General features: G+C 67.6%; 2 protein-coding genes across 2 annotated transcripts; both read left to right on the top strand.

The window, feature by feature from the left end:
- Positions 1–3,890, top strand: LYNX1 (Ly6/neurotoxin 1). The gene is made up of 4 exons (XM_051831001.3): positions 1–152; positions 808–962; positions 1,087–1,188; positions 1,303–3,890. The coding sequence occupies exons 2-4, from the start codon at positions 911–913 to the stop codon at positions 1,497–1,499; spliced, it is 351 nt and encodes a 116-aa protein (XP_051686961.1). The 5' UTR covers positions 1–152; positions 808–910; the 3' UTR covers positions 1,500–3,890.
- A 2,910-nt stretch (positions 3,891–6,800) lies between these two features.
- On the top strand, positions 6,801–8,908 carry SLURP2 (secreted LY6/PLAUR domain containing 2). The gene is made up of 3 exons (XM_051831002.2): positions 6,801–6,971; positions 8,201–8,305; positions 8,566–8,908. Exons 1-3 carry the CDS (start codon positions 6,920–6,922, stop codon positions 8,700–8,702), a joined length of 294 nt encoding a protein of 97 aa, XP_051686962.1. The 5' UTR covers positions 6,801–6,919; the 3' UTR covers positions 8,703–8,908.
- The last annotated feature ends 1,352 nt before the right edge of the window (positions 8,909–10,260 follow it).

Raw genomic sequence — 10,260 nt, 5'->3', positions numbered from 1 at the left:
GGCATGTACGGGGCGGGGCCTGCGGGGAGCTCGCGCTGCGCCTCCTGGTTGCGGCCCCAAAGCTCACCGAACCAGCACTGCGGCGTGGGCGCTGCGGGAAGCCGGGCCTGACGCGCGTTCCGCCCGAGGCAGGGACCGGCGAGCGGCTGCGCGTGAGTTCCGGGCTCTGCGGGGCTTCAGGCGGCCAAGGTCACGGGCGAGGTCACCGGCTCGGTGCCGGGGTCCGCAGTCTTCAGGGCGGGGCTCCGGGAGGGTGCGGTGGAAGGCGGGTGTTGGGGGTCAGAGCCGATCCTCCTGGGAGATCACCACTGGGAAGTTCCCCTTCCTCTCGCCCCAGAGTCCTCAGCCCAGATGAATCCTAGGGGCGCCCACAGCGGGGGGCCTGAGACCCCCCCCCCGCCCCCCGCCCCAGGCAGGGCTCTGCCAGAGCTGCCCAGGCGCCAAGGGGCGCAGCAGCGGTGGCGCACCGGCCCGGCCTGCCGCCGGCGCCAGGGCTCTTGGTGGGGTGGAGGGCTCTGTACCTGCACTCCCTGGGTAAGGGCCACATCTCAGCGGCGTTCCCAGCGCCCACAGCGTCCCCTATGCGCTGCCCACCGCTGGGCGTGTAGCAGAGCCCCTGGGCCTCACTCCAGGCTCTGCGGCAAACCCGGTGGCCTGGCCTCTGCTTGGTGCGTCCTGCTGGATCCCCTCCCTAGGGAATCTTCCCTGCCACCCACGGGCTGGGCTGCCCCTCTGCCCACCCAAACCCCCTGCCCCGTCCCCCGCACCCACCACTGACCACGGGTGTGTCTCTGTCCCCTCTTCCAGGGCTGCCAGGAGCTCTGGGAGCAGCCGGGCCCTCTCCCGGCTCTGTGCCCGCCCCAGCCGCAGCCTAGTGGGCGTGAGGACCAGCTGCTGTCTGCCCCCAGCCATGGCGCCCCTGCTCACCCTGGTGGTAGTGGCCCTGCTGGGCCTCCCTCTGGGTAAGGTGGAGGGGGGCGGGGGGGGGAGCCAGGCTCCCCAGCTGCCCCCTTCTCCCCGCTGCTCTGCCCTCCGGCGTGGGGGGGGGGTCTGGCTGGATGCTCGGTGACCCCACGCCTGCCCCAGCCCAGGCCCTGGACTGCCATGTGTGTGCCTACCACGGAGACAACTGCTTCAACCCCATGCGCTGCCCAGCCATGGTTACCTACTGCATGACCACACGCACCTGTGAGTCTGGGAGCCTGGTGGTCCCGAGCAGGGGGGTGGGGGTGGGGCAGGCTGCGGCCACCGGCACCCTCTCTGGGAGCTCCGGCGGGTGATCCCTGCCCCGTCTGCCCCCAGACTACACGCCCACCAAGATGAAGGTGAGCAAGTCCTGCGTGCCCAGCTGCTTCGAGACCGTGTACGACGGCTACTCCAAGCACGCGTCCACCACCTCCTGCTGCCAGTACGACCTCTGCAACCGCGCTGGCCTCGCGGGCCCCGGCGCCCTGGCCCTGCTCCCCGCGCTGCTGGCCAGCCTCTGGGCTCTGCTCTAGGGCCGGGCTGGCGGGGCTCTGAGACCCAGGCCCACCCCCGCCCCTGATGCCTGCCCGCCTCCGGCCTCTCCACCATCCATCAGCCACACCCAGCACCCAGAACTTTTGCAGGAGGACCCCGCACTGCCCCGTCCAGCCGCAGGCTACCCGACCAGCGGAGCCCCCCAGAGAGTTCTGGCTTTGGCTGGGCTTGGGGAGGGGGCTTGAGGAACGCTGATGGGAGGGGTGGCCAAACCCCACCTCTGGGCAGCTTGGGAAGGAGGCCCCACCCTACTGCCCATGTCCAGGGGCTGGAGCACGCTGGGGGTGGTCCTGGGAGAGGGCCCGGGCCCCAGGCTGCCCAGGGCAGGCTGTTGTCACCTTTAGCTGTCCTGGGAGCAGAGCCAGGCCCAGTGTCCCAGCAGTCCTTGGTGGGGGAGGGGTGGCTGCCCTGAGGCCCCAGAAACCATCAGATCCGGCAGGGGTGGGGTGGGGGAGTCCTTGTCTCCCCTACCCCCCCCAGCTCTGCCAAACCCCTTGAGCTTCCCCTGCCTGAGCCTGGGCTGCGGGGGGGGGGGGGGCGGCTGTTCTATATTTGGCAGCGCCTGAGTGCCGCCCAGGGCCAGGACTATTCTGGGTGCACAGGTGGGGGCAGGGCAGGTGGGCCTGGGCCTGGGCCTGGGCCTGGGCCTGGGCTCAGCCTGCGCACCTGGGGCAGACGGGGGCAGAGGTACCCTGGGAGACCTCGGGCAGGCTCACGGCCGTCGGTAAATCCTGGGAGGGCGGGCGCAGGGCAAGCAGGCGGGATCCCAAGGCCGACCCCAGGGTCCTTCCAGCCTCTCCAGCCGCAGACCCCACCCCACCCCACCCCAGTCCCACCCAGCCCCCCTCCCAGTGGCCAGTGGCCCCCTGAGGCCAGATGAGCTGAGATGTCGGTGCCCCAAGGCCCCTTGCCTGACCAGCACCCCAGCTGCAATGTCCACTAGGACCCCCCCCAGGCTGGCCCAGCCCAGGCCGCAGCACAGCCCTGGAGGCCGGGTCCTGTCGGGAGCAGGGCAGGCCCGCTGGAGACCACGGTGAGAACTTGGTCCCGTCTGGGGGGACAGGGGGCTCCTGGGGAAAGGTGTTAGGCCTCTTGGGGGGCTCTTGAGGGGCCTGACCAGAGGGGACACTGGACTTCCCAGAATGAGGACAGCTTCGTGGCAGAGTAGGTGGGGAGGGGCTGCACACGGGACCCCAGGGACCCCAGTGGCCGTGTGAGCAGTCCCCTGTGAGCCTCTCCACGGGGGAGGCTGGAAGGAAGGCCTGGTCACTGGAGCTCCCGCAGGAACCTCAGGTCAGAGGCCAGCGCGGGAGGGAGGCGCACGGGGCCCCCTGACGGCGGAGTGAATCCAAAACATGGCCCTGCCAGGCTGGGAGGGGCACCAGAGCCGGCTCGCCCACCTGCCCGCTCCGTGGTGTTTTGGGAAGAGCCTGGTCAACCCGTGGACCCAGGGAGGGCTCAGGGCAGGGACCCCCGGGGAGCTGGGGGGTGCTGTGGCGTTGGGGGCAGCTTCTCACTCCTGACCGGTCCAAGCCCTATGAGATTGCACGGCCCGTCCCAGCACCCTGGGGCACCCCCACCGCAAGGCCGCACCAGCCTCCTAGCGCAGTGCACGCAGGCGGCCACTAGAGGGAGCCTGTGGCCCTGCATGAGCCACAGGAACTGGCACAGTGGGGGCGGCGTGGACACCGCAGCAGGGATGTGGGCCCCGGGGGCGTCGGCGCGCTCGGCTGCTCCGCCCCTCCCTGCAGGTGGGTCCTGGCACTGACGCGGCCCAGCAAGGTGGGCGTCACTGCCATACTTCGTGTTAAGTAGTCACAAGAGCTTGGGCCGAGGGCAGCTTCGAAGGCGGAGATGAGATGGAGAGGTGTGAGACGCTGGGAGGGTGAAGCCGGGCGGCCAGCCAGGTGTCGGGTGGGGGGTGCAGCCGTGCAGCGGCAGAGAAGGCAGAGGCACCGGGCGCCACGGGGCAAGGAGCTGCGAAGATCATGGCAAGGTCTCTCCAGTGGAAACCAGAGCCCCGAGGCTGCGGGGGCACAGGGCTGCCTGCTGCCGGCTCTGCAGAACCACACTCCGGGCAGCCCCGTGCCTCGGCCACGGAGCATCCTGCGTCCCCCACGAGTGAGAGAGCAGCGGCACTGACCTGGAGAGTTGCCAGGCCGGCACCCGCAGCGCAGAGCCGCGCCAGAGCAAGGGGTGCAGGTGGTCTGCGGGGTGCAGCCACGCCTGTGCAGGTCCCGCCCCCTGGGGAGCTGGGGGAGGGGTGGGGCTGCACTGCCTGCGCCTTCCTGCCGCCCTGTGGCGTCTGATTTGTTGCGAGGAATGTGTGTTTTATCGGTCATTCTAAAACTGAGACACGTACAAAGAAATCGAGAGGCCCCCTGTGTTTTACACGCACGACTTTCTAAGCATGTTCTCTGTGTGGTCCTGCAGCACCGGGCCACCTGGGCTGTCGGCCACAGCCCGAGCCTCGGCCATCTCACTGAAGAACTGGGAATCAGTGTGCCTCACTGGGGGGCGGGCTTGGGAGGATGGATGGGTGATGGATGGTTGGATGGGGGGATGGATGGGAGATTGTGGGCGGATAGAACAGTGAGTGGGTGGGTGGATGGATGGGTGATGGATGGTTGGATGGGGGGAATGGATGGAGAGATTGTGGGTGGATAGAACAGTGAGTGGGTGGATGGATGGATGGATGGATGGGTCGGTGGGTGGATGGGTGATGGATGGTTGGATGGGGGAATGGATGGAGAGATTGTGGGTGGATGGATGGATGGTTGGATGGGGGCAATGGATGGAGAGATTGTGGGTGGATAGAACAGTGGGTGGGTGGATGGATGGATGGGTGATAGATGGTTGGATGGGGGAATGGATGGGGAGATTGTGGGTGGATAGAACAGTGAGTGGGTGGGTGGATGGATGGATGGTTGGATGGGGGCAATGGATGGAGAGATTGTGGGTGGATAGAACAGTGGGTGGGTGGGAGGATGGATGGGTGATAGATGGTTGGATGGGGGGAATGGATGGGGAGATTGTGGGTGGATAGAACAGTGAGTGGGTGGATGATGGATGGGTGATAGATGGATGGGTGATGGATGGTTGGATGGGGGAATGGATGGGGAGATTGTGGGTGGATAGAACAGTAAGTGAGTGGGTGGGTGGGTGGGTGGATGGATGGGTGATGGATGGTTGGATGGGGGGAATGGATGGGGAGATTGTGGGTGGGTGGATGGATGGATGGGTAATGGATGGTTGGATGGGGGAAATAGATGGGGAGATTGTGGGTGGATAGAACAGTGAGTGGGTGGGTGGAGGGATGGATGGATGATGGATGGGTGATGTATGGTTGGATGGGGGGGAATGGATGGGGAGATTGTGGGTGGGTGGATAGAACAGTGAGTGAGTGGGTGGGTGGGTGGATGGATGGTTGGATGGGGGAATGGATGGGGAGATTGTGGGTGGATAGAACAGTGAGTGGGTGGGTGGGTGGATGGATGGGTGATGGATGGTTGGATGGGGGAATGGATGGAGAGATTGTGGGTGGATAGAACAGTGAGTGGGTGGATGATGGATGGGTGATAGATGGTTGGATGGGGGGGATGGATGGGGAGATTGTGGGTGGATAGAACAGTGAGTGGGTGGATGATGGATGGGTGATAGATGGATGGGTGATGGATGGTTGGATGGGGGAATGGATGGGAGATTGTGGGTGGGTGGATAGAACAGTGAGTGGGTGGGTGGGTGGATGGTTGGGTGATGGATGGTTGGATGGGGGGAATGGATGGGGAGATTGTGGGTGGGTGGATGGATGGATGGGTGATGGATGGTTGGATGGGGGAATGGATGGGGAGATGGTGGGTGGGTGGATGGATGGATGGGTGATGGATGGTTGGATGGGGGGAATGGATGGGGAGATTGTGGGTGGATGGATAGAACAGTGAGTGGGTGGGTGGAGGGATGCATGGATGGATGTATAGACAAATGGACTTATGGGTGGTGGGGGATGGCTGGGAGGCTGCGTGGGGTGGGTGGGCGTCTCTGCCCTCCTAAGCCTCCCCAGCATCTGGGCTCAGCCCTTGCCTCTCCTCTCTGGCGCCCCCAGCTCCATGGGTCCTGCGCTCCCGTCCAACCTAGGTGGTGCAGGGCTCAGCTCTTCCCACCCCCCCCCCAGTCCCACCCAACGTTGGAGCAGCCCAGGATTTGGGAGCTCAGTGAACATCACCCTTGGTGCCACGGAGGGGACAGTTCAGCCCCTGGGAAAACCTCAGACAGAGGGAGGAGGACCCCACTCTGCTTCCAGCCAGGCCCTGGCTTCTGACCCCAGCCTGCTCCGTCTCAGGGTCTCCCTCCAGCCCCATGGACAGAAGGGTGGGCGACAGACAGCCCCCTGGACTGCTGGCTGGACAGCCCCATTGAGATGCAGTCTAGCAGGGCCAGGTCCCCCAGGGCTGCCCCCCCATGACTGCTGGGGGCCCGTGCACCTCGGCGTCTGCTCCAGGTTCTCGCCTTGCACAGAAGTCGAAGGGGCGGCGTCATATGTGACCAAGGTTTGTGTCACCGTGAGAGAGTGACAGGTACACACGTGATGGTGGGCCGCCCCACAAGGAGAACTGCCCATCACACAGAGAGGGGAGGAGACCTGAACAGCAGGGACAGAGCTCTGCCCCGCCTCCCAACACTTTGAGCCTCCTGTGAGGCCTCCGGGCATTCCACGGCACCCCGACCTGGGGCTGGATGCCCGTGCACCCTCAGGGCGGCGCCCCAGGTGTGGCGTGGGAAGGTGGGTGCCATGACAGGTGGAGAGAGAGCTCCAGGCAGGGCCCCAGCCGCCCAGGCTCCCACACCACCTGCACGGCACTGGGCAGAATGGCCCCTGTTCCCCTGGGTGTTGCTTTGGGGCCCTGACCCCTCCATGGCTCCATCTTGATGCTCGGGCCCTCCTGCTGCCCCCTCCTGCCACTGCCTGGCAATCCACGGTCCAGGGCCACTCGGCGACCACCAGGATGAGCCCGCAGGCCCTGGTGTGGTACCCGCCCTGTGTCCTGGGAGGGTCAGGACGTCCATGGAGGGGTGCAGGGAACACCTGCTGGCTTCTACCACCCTCGTGTGTCTCTCTCGAGAAGAGGGGTGGGCTGGCTTCCCTGCCCCCCAAGGGGGCACCTGCATAGAGCCCCCACCTGCGCAGGGCAGTCCCGGGGGGCCTCTGTCCCCTGAACTGACCTTTGCCCTGCTTCACACGTGGGGCTGGCGGCTGCAGGGCACCCAGCCGGCAACCTGATACTGCCAGGGCCCAGCCCAGCTCCCGGCCGGGCCGCGGTGACTCAGACCGCGGGTGGGTGGAGGCGGCCCGGGTATAAGGCGCGGTCGGGGCGCCAGGGCCCGTCCTCATCCCGAGAACATGCAGCCTCTCTCTGGGCTCCTGCTGGCCATCATCCTGAGCCTGCAGCCGGGTGAGTCAGGGCCGGCCGCCCCCTCCCGGGTCCCCCGTCCTCTGTGCCCCCTCCAGTCCTGGCCTCCAGCGCAGCCCCTCGGCCCCTGCTGCCGCCCTCTGCTGGTGGCCCAATCATGGCTGCCTCCCCCCGTGGGCCACCCAGGCCTGCCCAGCCCCACAGTGACCCTGTGACTGGACGTGACCGCCATCCCTGCCTGCCAGCCTCAGCCCCACTGCTGCGTCCCGGGGCCGCCCGCCTCCCTCCCGCCCCCCCTCTGGCCTTAGCCTCGGCCCAGGGACCCCTGCTCTGCTCTGGTCTGCTTTGGGCGACTTCACCCAATTCCTGCAGCAGGCGCCGCTCCTCTGGCCCACCCCCAACCTCGGGCCCCCAGGTCCCGAGCCTGCCTAGGGCTCCAGGGGCTGCCCTGCCACAGCTGGCCCTCAGCCACCCCAGGGCCCACCTGGCAAAGCTTTGGTTTCCCATCAGGGTGGGGGATGGGGGTGACACCGGTGACCACCCCCCAGTAGGTGGCGCCTGTGTCCCTGGCCCACCTCAGGAATCTTCTAACCCCCCACCCAGGTCCCCATCCCAGTCCCAGGGACACTCCATGGGCACCCCTGCCCTGGCAGAGGCCTCTCCGCTGACCCTGAGCACTGCCCAGGGCCATCAGGGTGTGGGCTTCATCTTGAAGGCGCGAGACCCACTGGCCCCTTGGGGACTGTAAGTTTAAGGCCTGTGTTAGCTCAGGGGCCACCACTGGTCAGTCCCTGTCTCTGCCCAGCTCAGCCAGGGACCAACGTTTCACAAGAACCCTGGCCTGCGAGCCCCCAGCCTCATCCGTGACCCAGGGCCCTCCCTCTGCTGAAGCCCACCTGCTGGGAAGAGCAGGCCCCAGGCCTGGGCACCCCGGGCAGGCCCCCTGCGGTCAGGGTGGGTGCCAAAGGAGATCCCACCAATCAGTGCTGGAAACCCAGGAGTCCTCCTCAGAGGAGGTGGCCTTGTGCTGGGGCTTGTGGTGCTTGGAGGCAGAAGGCGCAGCATCAGCAAAGCCAGGGAGGGGTGGGAGCAGGTGCCGCCCGAGCCTGCCAGGGTCCACGGTGGCACCACTGGCCACAGGACGACAGAGCCGGACCCTGGGATCTGGCTTGGTGCAGTGGCCTTCCCCTCCCCCTCTCCTGGCCCCTGAGGCCGTGGGCAGGGGCAGCACAGCATGGCCACCTGCCCTGACTGTGCCTGTCTGTCCACAGCTGCAGCCCAGGGCATGTGGTGCCACCAGTGCAAGGGCTTTGGCGGGTGCTCCCATGCGGCCGGATGCCCGCGGGGTACCACCCACTGCGTCGCCATCGCCACTCGTGAGTGGGGTGGGGGCGGGGCGGCCACGCCGTTCTTTCCCAGGTGGGGAAGTCTGAGCTCCGGGTGGGGGCAGAGCACCCAGTGGGTGGGAGAGGAGTGGAAAGCCGGTGGAGCTCACGCCTGCCCCCTAGTGGCCCACATGCCTAATACATCCCGCGGCTGGGGGGAGCTCAGAGGAGCAGGAGGGCTGGGGGTGGGGTGAGGGCTCAGAGCCTCAGGGAGCCTGGTGGTTTGTCTCTTTCCCCTGCTCCTCACCCAGGAGCCCCCATCAGCTTCAAAGACCTTCCGCTGGTCACCAAGAAGTGCTACAGCGGCTGCCCGGATGTGCAGAGCCTGGGCTTGGGCCCCCACGTGTCCATCGCCTGCTGCCAGTCCAGCCTCTGCAACCAGGACTGACCGCGGCCTCCATGCCAGCGCTAGGAGCACACCCCTGCCCGGGGCCTGGCGCCTGGAGACCCTTCTGGCCCGGGGCGGCCCATGCCTCCTCCACCTCGCCCTGCTCGGAGTCCGGCGTGAAGCCGTGGCCGAATCCGCTCCCACTGGAGCCTGTGTGCCACCGCCTGCGGTTCTGACAGCCCGTAATAAAGAGTGCCCCGGCCGGCCCTGAGCTGTCTGTCCAGGGAGAGGCGCCATGCTGGGCGCGGGAGACCCCCATCCTCACTCCCAGCTGCTGCCCCACCTCCCCTCTGCCTCCAGCAGGTGTCAGGGTACAAGGGGCGTGGGAACCCCAAACACACACTGCCCCGGGGCCAGCTGTGAGGCGGAGCTGCGGCAAGGCCCCCGCAAGGAGGACCCAACCCAGAGCAAGGGTTCAGGCGGCCTTGCAGAACGAGACCTAGATGCAGTGTAGGCTGGCGAGGGCGGGGAGAACCAGGGGCTGGCGGGGTATGGAGGGCTTGGGGGAGCGGGGCAGGGGGTGGCTGGGCTGGAGCTCCGCTTGGCCGGCCTCCCTGGCCTGGGGGTCTCATCCCAGCTGGCCCCTCCCGCCGTGAGCGCGCAGGGCTGGCGTTGCCCATCCCCCCAAGGGGCGGGGCTCTGCCGCTGCTGCGGAGCTGCGCTGCGGCCTGGGTGGATGACACCCCCCCCTCCCCCGCCCCGGGCTGCTAAGCTCACAGACCCCAGGGCGCCAGGCAGTGCGTTTCCCCCACGAGCGCCTTTAGCCGCCCACTCTCAGCCTGGCGCCCGTCTGTTACGGCGGCTGCAGGTGCAAGAGACCCCACGCAACGCCACGCGCCTGGCTTCGGCGACACGAGGAGACTCAGCCTCTCCGGGACGGCGCCCAGCCAAGGCCGCAGCCGAAGCACACCGGGCGGGGGCGGGGGCGAGCTGGGAGGGGGTGGGGAGGGCCGACGCCTGGGCCTCCCTCGCCCTCGCCTTGGTTCCCACGGGGGGCGGACGCCTGTCCCAGCAGGGAGCAGCCCTGGAAAGGTACAGGGTAGTGCTGCCACGCCCACGGGAGCCCGGGCTCGCACGAGAGGGCCAGGGAGGGAGAGAGGGAGGCGCCAGGCGGGTCTGCAGGCCAGCGGGGGACGCCAGCGTCCCCAGGGCCGGCCGCCCCAGGGGAAAAATCATTGGAGAAGAGTTGGCTCCCACTGCCGCCCTTCCGACTGGGTCACAGCTGGCTTCTCGGTGGGAAGCCCTCAGAGGCCCACGCGGGGCCCCCAGAGAAAACACGCAGCCCTGGCTGCCCCTCTCCAAACGACCCAGATGAACCGGGCAGGCTGCGCGGGGGCTGCAGGCCGCGCGAGGCTGAGCCCCAGGCAGGGGCGGGGGCCGAGCCGCCCCAAGGAGGCGCACCCCCGGCTCTGGGCCGGGGCTCTGGCGGGCTGGGGACGCGGACATGCCGCAGACAGGCGCGCGGCTGTAGGATTTTAGGGCTGGAAGCGGCGAGGAGCGGCCTTCGTTCCCGGCGGGAATGGGGTGGGGGGGTGAAGAGGTGCCGGTGGGGGCGGGG

Source organism: Oryctolagus cuniculus, chromosome 6 (assembly GCF_051225735.1).
Source record: "Oryctolagus cuniculus isolate XC-2025 breed Fujian yellow rabbit chromosome 6, ASM5122573v1, whole genome shotgun sequence".
NCBI lineage: Eukaryota > Metazoa > Chordata > Mammalia > Lagomorpha > Leporidae > Oryctolagus > Oryctolagus cuniculus.
Note: the sequence above shows the minus strand (reverse complement) of the source record. Positions and strands in the feature narration are given on the sequence as shown.

What these genes read in the sequence shown, in the direction of transcription:
- SLURP2 (XM_051831002.2), top strand. Translation starts at nt 6,920, where the DNA reads ATGCAGCCTCTCTCTGGGCTCCTGCTGGCCATCATCCTGAGCCTGCAG. An exon ending in CATCCTGAGCCTGCAGCCGG is followed by an intron (nt 6,972 to 8,200) that starts GTGAGTCAGGGC and finishes GTCTGTCCACAG; the next exon opens with CTGCAGCCCAGGGCATGTGG. An exon ending in CTGCGTCGCCATCGCCACTC is followed by an intron (nt 8,306 to 8,565) that starts GTGAGTGGGGTG and finishes CTCCTCACCCAG; the next exon opens with GAGCCCCCATCAGCTTCAAA.
- LYNX1 (XM_051831001.3), top strand. Translation starts at nt 911, where the DNA reads ATGGCGCCCCTGCTCACCCTGGTGGTAGTGGCCCTGCTGGGCCTCCCT. An exon ending in CCTGCTGGGCCTCCCTCTGG is followed by an intron (nt 963 to 1,086) that starts GTAAGGTGGAGG and finishes CGCCTGCCCCAG; the next exon opens with CCCAGGCCCTGGACTGCCAT. An exon ending in CTGCATGACCACACGCACCT is followed by an intron (nt 1,189 to 1,302) that starts GTGAGTCTGGGA and finishes GTCTGCCCCCAG; the next exon opens with ACTACACGCCCACCAAGATG.